At 39.8% G+C, this 13,920-nt stretch overlaps 1 protein-coding gene across 1 annotated transcript in view; it reads right to left on the bottom strand.

The window, feature by feature from the left end:
• The window catches only part of adam17b (ADAM metallopeptidase domain 17b), a 74,682-nt gene that overhangs the window by 2,688 nt on the left and 58,074 nt on the right, over positions 1-13,920 (bottom strand). Inside the window, exons 16-19 of the mRNA XM_043678080.2 lie at positions 12,021-12,148; positions 8,483-8,561; positions 7,141-7,229; positions 6,047-6,103 (exon numbers count right to left, since the gene is read on the bottom strand). Of these exons, the coding sequence (XP_043534015.2) occupies positions 6,047-6,103; positions 7,141-7,229; positions 8,483-8,561; positions 12,021-12,148 (353 nt within the window). The remainder of the gene's footprint in view (positions 1-6,046; positions 6,104-7,140; positions 7,230-8,482; positions 8,562-12,020; positions 12,149-13,920) is intronic.

Raw genomic sequence — 13,920 nt, 5'->3', positions numbered from 1 at the left:
TTACTGGACCCCAAAAAGGTATATTATAATGGACTTCTACTGCATGTACATCAGTTGTCATGGTTGTAGGAATGTTCGCCAAGCTGGGAAGTTGATTTGCAGACATTTCGTCGCCTGTCTAGGTGACTTTTTCAGTGCTTTGGAGCCTCCTGTGAAGCGCTGCTGTACTGTATCTTCTGGAATCTATTTAGTTCCGTTTCTGCTGGTTGTAGTGGCTGGTATAAGCACCACAAATTTGACTGGGACAACACAACAATGATAGGACAAGCTAAACAGAGGACAGCCAGAGAATTTCTAGAAGCATGGTACTCATCCACGGATCCCATCAATAAACACACAGATCTAGACCCACTGCAACGAATTACTGGAGCCAGCAACCGAAAGCAGCAGAAACTGAAATAAATTCCAAAAGACAGTACAGCAGCGCTTCACAGCGGGCTCAAAAACACTGAAGACGTCACAGAAAGAAGACAAAACATCTCCAATTCAGCACCCCAGCTCGGCTAACATATCCACAACCTCACCAAGTGATCTACAATTCTTTACACAAACCTTGAATATATATTAGGAAACTGTTCCTTTGGTGTTTACTTCACAACCTATGGTTACAGATTTACTGTTACATTTTCTTCAGACTTGAATGAGACAAATAAGCCACGAGTCTTACAATTCAACTCCAACAAACAAATCAAGCGTCTAAATACTGAATTGTGGGCAACATTCTTGAACATTATTCACAAGTGTGGAACATTAATAGGATTCCTTACTCATAAAATCAAATGTCCAATTGTTAAAGTGTGAGTGTACACTCAATTTTAAAACACTGATCCAAGTGTTAGATTTGTTTGGTTTTAAGATTTTCTACTTAGTACCTGAAAATTACATACTCAAAATTCAGATCCAGTATGGTCCACAGTGAACCACTGAGTGATAGGAATCTATCTTCCACTGAATTAAGCATACACCAAAAATAACCTGCCTAATTAATCCAATCTATTCAGAAAAATTGCAACAGTACCTTTTAATGAAAAACTGGAAAGTCAAAAATAACAAGGCTGAGATGGTAAATCATTGGGGTATACTAGAAAATGCACCATGTGCTGACACTTCATGGAAAATAGTTATTAGTTTGATTTCTCTACTCCTTCATCCTGGCGAACAAATAAAAGCCTAAGTTATAAATCTGGTGCAAGTGTAAGAGATGGTTAGTGGGAGATATATTAACAGAAAAATTTGCTCCAATTGTTGAAAAATTTTGATTCAGTTGCTTTGTTTCTCACTTTGTGAAGGAATTGTCATTTGCACCAACAATTAATATTATTCGCTTTATTCTCAGAATAGTGAATTAAAATACACTTGGGTCCTGCCCTAAGTAAATGTACTACATAACCCAGAATGGATCATAATATCTCATTTGTGCTGAATTACTGGGTGACAACTAAAAAAAGTTAATTTTGGCAACCGCAATTTACATAGTAATCAGGGAGGGCAACTCATCAACAGCACGTATGGAGGAACCTCAACTATCCGAAGAACATGGGCGGGGAATATTTCATTCGGTTAACCGAATTCCGGATAATCAAATGCTGGATAACATAGTTTAGCCAAGCATCGGGACATTGTGATCTTGCCAGATAATCCAAAATCTGGATAATCAAATGCCAGATCTTCGAGGTTCCTCGGTGTACTGAACACTATTTAGTGAGTGAAGATTCTGGGTGATCCAAGGTGGATGAAGGGAAAAAGAATTGTGGCTGTAAGAGTTGCTCCTTCTTGGAGGTATTTTCAGTGTTGGAGCGGATTTCCCCGAATTCCAAAAGCAGTAATTACTATTTTTATTGTTGCATTGTTTTGGAACTTTGGACGGTGAACAGCCAAGGTGTTTTCCCTGGGGTGGGGGAGTTCAAAACTAGAGGGCACAGATATAAGGTGAGGGCAAAAATTTAAAAGGGACCTAAGGGGCAACTTTTTCACACGGTGGATGGTGCGTGTATGGAATGAGTTGCCAGAGGAAATGGTGGAAGTTGGTACAATGACAAAATTTAAAAGGTATTTGAATGGGTATATGAACAGGAAGGGTTGAGAGCGATATGGGCCAAATGCTGGCAAATGGGATTACATTAATTTAGGATATGTGGCTGGCATGAACGAGTTGGACTGAAGGGTCTGTTTCTGTGCTGTACATCTCTAGGTGTTAATAAATAAGCATGGATTTGTTGTAACTTTGCATAACCTATTAATAAATGTTCACCATCAAGACTCTCAACTGAACGATGAGCATTTGTGAAAGATACTGGAAGGTGAAAGCACCTCAGCATCAGTACACACTTAGAAAAGAAGGGAAAGAAATAAATGCAAGCTACATGTTTAATTAACTTAGATAATACTTTCATGCTTTCTCTAACAGGGCTCTTAAGAGGTTGTGCATATACCTGAGACCAAGAGCTATTTACAACTGATGCCAGCTAGGTACATGTGTCGGCTAGGTGAGCCGTGCAGTGGTAACATTCTTTGAAAAAATGTTCAAATTGCTACCATCTCCAGTAGGTAACAACAAGCTTTCATACTTAACTAGATTAATTAGAATTGTTGCTGGGGGGATCTTACTATGAGAAAAAAAAATGCTGTTTGCTACTTCACACTACCATTCCAAGCATTTTGACCAGGCTTTTTCACGACTTGCCCTAATGTCATTACATGGCATTGTCGTAAATATTGTTTAATAATACTCGCGTGAAGCATTTTGAGACAGGTTACTATGCTAGAAGTTCTATATAAATGCATGCCATTGTTATTGGCTGCATTAGACCTGTGTCATGAGGTATATGCAGTGAGAAATATCAGGAAATTTACATCTGATTTGTCTTGCAGAGTCTGAGTAAGTTCTATTTTGATTCACATCTCTGAAATGTCCCAGTTTTAAAAATCACCAGAGAATAGAGTTAACAGGCTTTTAAGGCAACAGAATATAAATTACATTTTGTACACCATCTTCGCTTCATGGTCCTCGGATCAGCTGTTAACAGGAAATTTTGGAACTTTGGAACAAAGGAACAGTGGCAAATGTGTTTCAGGTAAGGACAGCATTGCAAAATGTTCATGCTTTGACTGCCATTTCAGGTAAACGGAACATATTATGGCACTAGAGTCACAGAGATGTACAGCATGGAAACAGACCCTTCGGTCCAACCATGCCGACCAGATATCCCAACCCAGTCTAGTCCCACCTGCCAGCACCCAGCCCATATCCCTCCAAACCCTTCCTATTCATATAACCATCCAAATGCCTCTTAAATGTTGCAATTGTACCAGCCTCCACCACTTCCTCTGGCAGCTCACTCAATACACGTACCACCCTCTGCATGAAAAAGTTGCCCCTTAGGTCTCTTTTACATCTTTCCCCGAAACCTATGCCCTCTAGTTCTGGAATCCATGACCCCAGGGAAAAGACTTTGCCTATTTATCCTATCCATGCCCCTCATAATTTTGTAAACCTCTATCAGGTCACCCCTCAGCTTCCAACGCTCCAGGGAAAACAGCCCCAGCCTGTTCAACCTCTCCCTATAGCTCAAATCCTCCAACCCTGGCAACATCCTTGTAAATCTTTTCTGAACCCTTTCAAGTTTCACAACATCTTTCCGATAGGAAGGAGACCAGAATTGAAAGCCATATTCCAACAGTGGCCTAACCAATGACCTGTACTCAATACTCTGACCAATAAAGGAAAGCATATCAAACTCCTCCTTCACTATCCTATCTACCTGCGACTCCACTTTCAAGGAGCTATGAACCTGCACTCCAAGGTCTCTTTGTTCAGCAACACTCCCTAGGACCTTACCATTAAGTGTATAAGTCCTGCTAAGATTTGCTTTCCCAAAATGCAGCACCTCGCATTTAGCTGAATTAAACTCCATCTGCCACTTCTCAGCCCATTGGCCAATCTGGTCAAGATCCTGTTGTAATCTGAGGTAACCCTCTTCACTGTCCACTACACCTCCAATTTTGGTGTCATCTGCAAACTTACTAACTGTACCTCTTATGCTCGCATCCAAATCATTTATGTAAATAACAAAAAGTAGAAGACCCAGTACCGATCCTTGTGGCACTCCACTGGTCACTGGCCTCCAGTCTAAAAAAGAACCCTCCACCACCACCCTCTGTCTTCTACCTTTGTGCCAGTTCTGTATCCAAATGGCTAGTTCTCCCTGTATACCATGAGATCTAACCTTGCTAATCAGTCTCCCATGGGGAACCTTATCGAATGCCTTACTGAAGTCCATGTAGATCACATCTACTGCTCTGCCCTCAATCTTCTTTGTTACTTCTTCAAAATACTCAATCAAGTTTGTGAGACATGATTTCCCACACACAAAGCCATGTTGACTATCCGTAATCAGTCCTTGCCTTTCCAAATACATGTACATCCTGTCCCTCAGGATTCCCTCCAACAACTTGCCCATCACGGAGGTCAGGCTCACTGGCCTATAGTTCCCTGGCTTGTCTTTACCACCCTTCTTAAACAGTGGCACATTTCCCAACCTCCAGTCTTCCGGCTCTTCACCTGTGACTATCGATGATACGTATATCTCAGCAAGAGGCCCAGCAATCACTCTTCTCTAGCTTCCCACAGAGTTCTCGGGTACACCTGATCAAATCCTGAGGATTTATCCACCTTTAACCGTTTCAAGACGTCCAGCACTTCCTCCTCTGTAATCTGGACTTTTTGCAAGATGTCACCATCTGTTTCCCCACAGTCTATATCTTCCATATCCTTTTCCACAGTAAATACTGACGCAAAATATTCATTTAGTATCTGCCCCATTTTCTGTGGCTCCACAGAAAGGCCGCCTTGCTGATCGTTGAGGGGCCCAATTCTCTCCCTAATTACCCTTTTGTCCTTAATGTATTTGTAAAAACCCTTTGGATTCTCCTTAATTCTATTTGCCAAAGCTATCTCATGTCCCTGTTCTGCCCTCCTGATTTCCCTCTTAAGTATACTCCGACTTCCTTTATACTCCAAGGATTCACACGATCTATCCTGCCTATACCGGACATATCCTTCTTTTTCTTAACCAATCCCTCCATATACCTACCAGCCTTTCCTTTCACCCTAACAGGAATATACTTCCTCTGGTTCTTGTTATCTCATTTCTGAAGGCTTCCCATGTTCCAGCCGTCCCTTTACCTGCAAACTGTTCCCAATCAGCTTTTGAAAGTTCTTGCCTAATACCATCAAAATTGGCCTTTCTCCTATTTAGAACTTCAACTTTTAGATCTGGTCTATCCTTTTCCATCACTATTTTAAAATGAATAGAATTATGGTCGCTGGCCCCAAAGTGCTCCCCCACTGACACCTCAGTCACCTGCCCTGCCTTATTTCCCAAGAGTAGGTCAAGTTATGCACCTTCTCTAGTAGGTACATCCACATACAGAATCAGAAAATTATCTTGTACGCACTTAATAAATTCCTCTAAACCTTTAACACTATGGCAGTCCAAGTCGATGTTTGAAAAGCTAAAATCCCCTACCATAGCTACCCTATTATTTTTACAGATAACTTACAAGTTTGTTTCTCAATTTCCCTCTGACTATTAGGGGGTCCAAGTACAATCCCAATAAGGTGATCATCCCTTTCTTATTTCTCAGTTCCACCCAAATAACTTACCTGGATGTATTTCCGATAATATCCTCCCTCAGCACAGCTGTTATGCTATCCCTGATCAGATAATTGGCTCAACATCCAGTCCAACAGTAATCTTTCAACCACTACGCAATGATGATTATCTGGTTATTCAATCCATTGCTGTTTATATGGCATTACTGCATGAAAAAAAAAAATTGGCTCTGTTTACCCTACAAACAGAAACAATTTACTGGCTGGAAAATAATTTGGGACACCTTCAGTTGTTAAAATAGAAGTTTGTTCATTCTGTACTGAACAAGAGTATCAGAACAACTTTAAAAGTCTACCAACAGACATGAATATAACAAAACTACATTTAGCTGCTAGAAAAGAAACCTCACAGATAGTTTCAATCATACGTACACTGGAAGGGAAGAATGTTTTTGTGCTCTCTTCATACTGTTGGTCTAACTTCTTATCCTACAGGGAAAAAAATAAAAGTATCTGTTAATTAACATCTGTGCTCCTTTACTATACCTGAAATTTCAACAATTATTAAAAATCAATTGCTCCTCTACATAAAATGACTGACAAGCATTTAGGCCAAATGATGTCTTTTTCTGCATGTACAAGCTGTTTTGGAAATATCCTTAGATTGTAACAGGGTTATTATAGTATTTACAAGAAAAAAAATAGAGACTAGTCACAGCTCAATAGCTGTATTGAGATACATTCTGCATAACCAAGAACTCCATAAAAGGTACCCTTAAGTAGAACTCCCCTCGTCTAAAGATAATGACAGACAAAAGTTAGAAATAAACAAGTTTTAAAGAGGAGTCATATTAGACAAAAATTCACACATGTATCCATATGTCCAACATTTCTCCAGTACTTAAGATTAGATTCCCTACACTTTGGAAACAGGCCCTTCGGCCCAACAAGTCCACACCGACCCTCCAAACAGTAACCCACTCAGACCTATTCCCTTACTCTATATTTACTCCTGACTAATGCACCTAACACTACGGGCAATTTAGCATGGCCAATTCACCTGACCTGCACATCCTTGAATTGTGGGAGGAAACCAGAGCACCCGGCAGAAACCCACGCAGACATGGGGAGAATATGCAAACTCCACACAGTGTTTTTAATCTTTGAACTCAACATTTAGTTCAGCTTCCCTGTTTTTCTTCCCACATACCTTTTAAAACTTATTTTAAAATATTACCTCTCTCCCTTTTAAAAGGTTTCTGCTTGCACTGTTTTCTGATAGGACAATCCCTACTCCAAACAGTTCGCTCCATTAAAAAAAAATCTTTTAATGTCTGTCTTCCTTTCTACAGTGACTTTTCATCTGATGAACCATAACACAGCCTTTCAATTCTGAACAGCAGTATCATTGCTCCTTTTAATTTAAAAAATGTGATTGAGCAAAACTGACCACAGAACATTGGATACAAAATGTTCCAAAAATTCCCAAGAAAGAATGAACATAAAAATGTATCTCTCTTTCTTACCACACAATGGACAAGAATGCTGAGGGGAATCCAAAACACGAGAGAGAATACGACAACGGATCCAACAATATTATCTGCTAAGAATTTCCCTATAAAAGGAGAAGTGTTAACATTTTCAGAAAAACACATTTTCAACTTCGATGAGATAACTTTTCTAAGTTTCATCCTTTGCTCCTTTGATTACTGAATAGCAATTCCCCTAACATTAAGATACATTTACATCTATTTTCAGGCAATTTTTCTTTTACAATGTCTAGGATGCCCCTGGCTTAAATTTTGTGTCACCAATTTAGCATACTCTATGCTTTGCTGTGCATTTAAGGCATTACCAATCAAAAATGAGGAAAACGCTCAAAATTTAAAATTTATCTCACTAAATCAAGGAATATCCACAGTGAAGGCTTCCCAAAGTCCTGTAATAAATTCAGCTAGCAAGAAAATTGGGAGGCTGGCACATGCAAAACAAATTTGCTCGATAGATAAGCAATTCAACCCAAACCAGCATCCAATTACAGATTAATTTTCGATAATGTCGGTGAAGTACCTGAAAGTCTTCCATTTTGCACAGACCTGAAAACTCTAGGATACTAAAGCAAGTTCCAACTCTCATCCTCATTGAGATCAGGTAACACAGGCTGAAATTAGAACCATTCCAGTTGGAATATCAAAACTGTGCAAAAAAGTTACATTTATCTCATGCGGCATTTTAGGATCCAACTGTTAGGCAGCAAATCAAGCCAGCTAATGGTTTCTTACACGGTAGCAATTCTGAAAATTGTTAAATTCAACTTATTCAACTTAAATTCAACAAGTGGATATTTTGCTCATAATTGATTTAACCCGAGATTTTCTTTGTTAGAAAACACAAAAACAAGCACACAATGGTCCACTGATTTTTTTGTTCTGACACGGGGCATCAACACAACACTGCAGCCACATGGTGTGTGAAAAATAGTGTGTTTTATGATCCGAGTGAACAGGTTTGCAAATCTCTCCTCCTTCCAAAGGCCTGAGCATACAACGAAGAAATTGAGTAGCTAACATGCCACTCGTCTCTTTGATTGAATTAACAGCCACTACCATGTGGAAAGGTTTCTTGACAAAAAATATTCATATGGTCAGCTTTAAGGTTTGTAATGCCAACAGGACAAATCACTTATAATTTAGTATTAACCAAAAATTCATTTTATGGATAATTTTACCTACCCTAAACTCAACTGGTTTAAAAATGTACAAAGTTTAGACTCAATTTTTGACATCACAAATGCAATTTACCGGGAAGGCCTTTTTATTGAGGCAGGAATAAAAGAATTTAGGAGAATACAAAGATTTGTGAGCTTACCAAATGTGTTAATATCCAATTTCTCAATGAAGTCCCAGAATCGTTCTATTACATCCTGTACTTGCTTTTCACATTTGCCCTGTAGAAACAAAGACAAATATTAAGCTACATTTCCACCACTAGGTCAAAGATTGGCTTTTACAGTTATGCATATGAAAGTTACAGTATTACATTTTTTGGACAGCAGTAATGGTTCTGCTGTTGCAATTATGCAGGTTCATTATCACCATCATCTTTCACAATCAGTCATTCATTTCTCCTGCTTTTCACCCTATCACAATGCTTTAATGATTTAATCCCACCACTTTACCAAGCATTTCCAGTTCTTTTAGTCCAACTCTGAAGTCAGATTCAGATCGGATTCCTGAAATAACCTAACAATTACCATGCTGAATGTTGGACCAGACATGGAAATCTCAAAACTTTTCTCTTAGAATTGCTATGTTAATCTGTTTAGAGAAAAAGGTCAGTCTTTTCAGAACAAAGTGCTTCTAAAAATGCAGCATTTTCTGTAGGGCTATTTCAACCAGAGCAGAGGCTGAAAAAAGCTGAGTGAGAAGATTCCACTTTTGCAATTGTCCAAAAGATTTGAGGTACTTACAGTTTGTATAGGTTGTTCTGCAATAAAACGGGTTTCGATAACACAAATTCAGTGTAACATGATTGACAAGCTGGAGACACTGTGCAAACTTTTAAAGTGCAAACTTTTAAAGCATGTATTGGTTATAACATGATTCTGGACCCATTAGTTTAAATGGTGCTGCTAATACGTGACTTTCTTATAACACAGGATTGCACAAGAACGGAACTAACATTTTTTTTTAGATTAGATTAGATTAGATTAGATTACAGTGTGGAAACAGGCCCTTCGGCCCAACAAGTCCACACCGACCCGCCGAAGCGAAACCCACCCATACATTTACCCATAACCTAACACTACAGGCAATTTAGCATGGCCAATTCACCTGACCCTGCACATCTTTGGACTGTGGGAGGAAACCGGAGCACCCGGAGGAAACCCACGCAGACACGGGGAGAACGTGCAAACTCCACACAGTCAGTCGCCTGAGGCGGGAATTGAACCCGGATCTCTGGCGCTGTGAGGCAGCAGTGCTAACCACTGTGCCACCGTGCCGCCCACCATATTACAGGACAACTGACTATATAGACAAAAGTGGGAGTCGGAGAGTGAATGAGCTGATCATGGCACCAAGGTACAGGAAATCATCCAAATGGGGGAATTGGAAAGAATGTAGTGGTATTAGGGGGCAGTATAGTCAGGGATTACAAACCATTCTCTGCAGTCAGCAACAAAAAACTGTACAATTCCATATAGTCTGCGTGGGGCCAGAATTCACAAGATCTGCATGGGGCACCAGAACCAGTACATGACAAAGTGGGATAGTACCATTGGGACAAACGTTAGCTGAACCATCTTGGGGTCGGTGTCCCAACAAGTGGTAAAACTAGGAAGGTAGAGAGGAATTTTAGTTACTTATAAACCAAAAGAACTGTGGATGCAGTAAATCAGAAATAAAAAGAAAACAGAAATTGCTGGAAAAGCTCAACAGGTCTGGCAGCATCAATGGACAGAAATTAGAGTTAATGTTTTGGGTCGAACCACCCTTCCTCAGAACTTTTAAATTAAGTAGACGAGGGAAGCGATCACACAGCAAATGGTTGAGTGAATCAAAGAGAAATGACAAGGCAATAGACCAAGGTGTCGTAAAGGTAATGATTATCAAAGTATGGCAGGAAGGGACAGTGACTGCAAACTTAAGAATGTCCTGACAGATAGGCCCAGAGTTTGAAAAACAGTTTTGAAAAACTGAACTCAGGGTCCAAACGTGAATGATTGTGATAATGATGAATAGGCAGCTGTGATGAAGATTCTTAATAAAGCACTGCTAATGCAAGAACCTAAAGTGGAACAAAATGGTTTTTGGTATGTGGTTGTAAAAGTGTGACTCTCTTAAAACCAAAGTACAACACAACATTTACAATTAGTTATGTGATTGGAGTTAAATGACAAGAAACCATCTGGAGAGGTCATTACTAAGGTGTTTGCTGACTTGAGTCTTACAAGAGAGAGGGAGGGAGAGAAAAACTGTATAGGAGAAAGCATTAGTCAGACTACACTTGGGATACTACATGAATTTTTTTATCTGGCAAGAAATTACATACTTGAATAGAGAAAGTTCACTAAAATAATTCATGGGATTCCAGGGTCATCCTATGAGGGAAGATTCAGTCATCAGGCTAATATACTCAAGAATGAGAGGTGATCTCATTCGAAGTTGTCACAGGGGTTGACAAACTAGGTTTCCCATGGCCACAGGAGTCTAAACTAGGGGACAGTGTCAAAATAAGGGGCAGGCCATTTGAGACTGAAATATGGAGGATTTTACCTACTCAAAGGGTGAGACTTTGGAATTCTTTGGAGTACATTCATGACTGAGATTAATACATAATCCTGAAAAGCACTATACATTAAGGAGTTGCCCAAAAAAGCAGATCTTATTAAAATGAGTTTTACTAATTAGCTTTAGCAAAGAATTAAATAAAAGACTTCCAGTTGTGAATACAAAAACATTTTTGAAGTGACTAAACAAGATTTGCTCAGGTAGTCTGTAACATTCAAATGCTGAAATGGCACTATATGGAACTATAGAACAGGAGAAAGTGAGGGCTGCAGATGCTGGAGATCAGAGCTGAAAGATGTGTTGCTGGAAAAGCGCAGCAGGTCAGGCAGCATCCAAGGAGCAGGAGAATCGACGTTTCGGGCATAAGCCCTTCATCAGGAATGAGGAAGGTGTGCCAAGCAGGCTAAGATAAAAGGTAGGGAGGAGTGACTTGGGGGAGGGGCGTTGGGAATGCGATAGGTGGAAAGGGGTCAAGGTGAGAGTGATAGGCCGGAGAGGGGTTGGGAGCGGAGAGGTTGGGAAGAAGATTGCAGATCAAGAAGGCGGTACTGAGTCCGAAGGTTGGGACTGAGATAAGGTGGGGGGAGGGGAAATGAGGAAGCTGGAGAAATCTGCATTCATCTCTTGTGGTTGGAGGGTTCCTAGGCGGAAGATGAGGTGTTCTTCCTCCAGGCTTGGTGTTGCCATGGTCTGGCGATGGAGGCGGCCAAGGACCTGCATGTCCTTGGCGGAGTGGGAGGGGGGGTTAAAGTGTTCAGCCACAGGGCGGTTGGGTTGGTTGGTGCGGGTGTCCTAGAGGTGTTCTCGGAACTATAGAACAGTCTAATAACTAACAACAATCACATTTTGTAGTTCATTTACCAGAGGGCATGGCACCACAGATTACACCAGCATTAAAACAACACCAACAGGCTAAGATCTCAGAAGCAGTGATTCATCCATAGGACTGAATTAAGATATGGTTCAAAAATAATTTGAGATGGCTAGAAAAGTAGTAAAAATTTAACAAAGATCAAAAAACCTCTTAAAGTAAACATGTTCTTGTGAAATGCAAATTACCATAAGTCACATAGATATACATCCGTAATCATGCAGTAATAAAAGTTACCACTTACATGTCCATCACAGAATCCAACTGTGCAGGGTTTCCCTTTGCGCAGGTACAGAAATTTGTTGTTTTCATCTACATAGGGTTTACAAATTCCATTATCTTTGCAGCAAACTTTACAGGAATCATCCGTCTCTGAGTACAATAAAATAAATTTAGAATACCATTGTAATATACATCAATTCAACAAAATAGTAATACATTAAAGTCAGATGAGAATGTAATGCCAAAGTTCAACTAAGAAAATGAAATTAGGCCATCACCAGATGTTCTCAATGTACATATAGGATTTCAATTCTAACTGCCCATCATTACCATCTTACTATTCCACTTTAGGCAACAACTGAGTGAAGACTCGGTTCCACGAGCAACAGCAACACTTCCCAATTTTGCCATTTTGAGGAAGGGTTAAGACCAAGTGGCTGGCAATTCTGTCTTCTGTCACAATTCTCTTAACTTGATATTTCAAATACATCATATCCCCCAATCTTTCTATCTCCACAAATATAACCAGTTATATCCCTCCATCCTCCTTCCTCCATAAACAGCTATGTTCAGCATTTCCCCTTCCCCTAAAATATGGAGAGAGGAATGCAGCTACTGGAGATCAGAGTCGAAAAGTGTGGTGTTGGAAAAGCACAGCCGAATCAGGCAGGATCCGAGGAGGAGAGTCAACATTGAGCACAAGCTCTTCCTCAGGAGCTTATGCTCAAAGCCTCCACTCTCCTGCTCCTCAGATGCTGCCTGACCGGCTGTGCTTTTCCAACACCACACACTTTTCCCCTAAAATATACCAAGTTGTTATCTACTTAACCTATTTATTCCATTTTCTTCCAAAACTGTTTTAGGCATCTTATTTCACATCTATTTGCTCGAATCTGATCCATTCTGCCTTTATTTGCTATTAATAATATTTATTTTTAGTAAATTCCTTATTAAAGACTTGGTCAGTAAATAATTTGTCTGGTTTATCAAAACCACAGTACACAGGTAACTTTGAAAACGTCTACTGGAATACATCACAACTAAACTTAATCATGTCCCCATCCAATACCTGTACCTATGCAACATACGGTGAATTTCTGAATGGCTAAACAGAACTATCCCAGCTTAGGTATGCTTACACAACAAAAAACAGAAAACTTGAAACATCTTTGATCTGTATCTAAGCAGCAGTGTGTTTTGGTCTGTATGCGTAATTTCAAAGTTGGAATCAATTACTGTAAAAATTACTTTTACAACTTGATTTTTACAGTTTGTTCAAACTGTATTTTCAGAATCATTACTGGCACAATGTGCCTACACAAGCTTTTCAAACGAATACCATTTGCTCATGCCAAATAATCATCCCATGTCCTCTGAAGACTCAATTGAACTTGCTTCCACCACATTTTCAGGTAGTGTATTCCATAGCCTACTCGCTTTGTGAACAAGTTTTTTTTCACATATCACCCTTGCTCTTTTGCACGTAATGTCATAGAGATGTACAGCACAGAAACAGATCCTTCAGTCCAAATCGTCCAGGCCGACCAGTTATCCTAAATTAATTCAGTCCCATTTGCCAGCACTTGGCCCATATCCCACTAAACCCTTCCTATTTATGTACCCATCCAGATGCCTTTCAAATGTTGCAATTGTACCAGTCTCTACCACTTCCTCTAAAATCTTTCCCTTCTCACCCTAAAACTATGCCTTCTAGTTCTCGATTCCCCACCACAGGGTAAAGACCTTGTCTATTTACCCTACCCATGACCCTCTTGATTTTATAAACCTCTATAAGGTCACCACTATGAGAAAGCTTGTAGCCTTAGATGTGACATTTGCTGCAGAGAATGCGGGAAAGTGCTTGTTTGGAAGAATTGGAGACATCTGTTTTTAGTATCAACAGATGGGTGTAAATAAGGTGA

The sequence above is a fragment of the Chiloscyllium plagiosum genome, unplaced genomic scaffold (genome assembly GCF_037043375.1).
Source record: "Chiloscyllium plagiosum isolate Xiang-an unplaced genomic scaffold, Cpla_swu_hap1 HiC_scaffold_3, whole genome shotgun sequence".
Lineage (NCBI taxonomy): Eukaryota > Metazoa > Chordata > Chondrichthyes > Orectolobiformes > Hemiscylliidae > Chiloscyllium > Chiloscyllium plagiosum.
The sequence above is the reverse complement of the archived record's forward strand: the minus strand, read 5'-3'. Positions and strand labels throughout refer to the sequence as shown.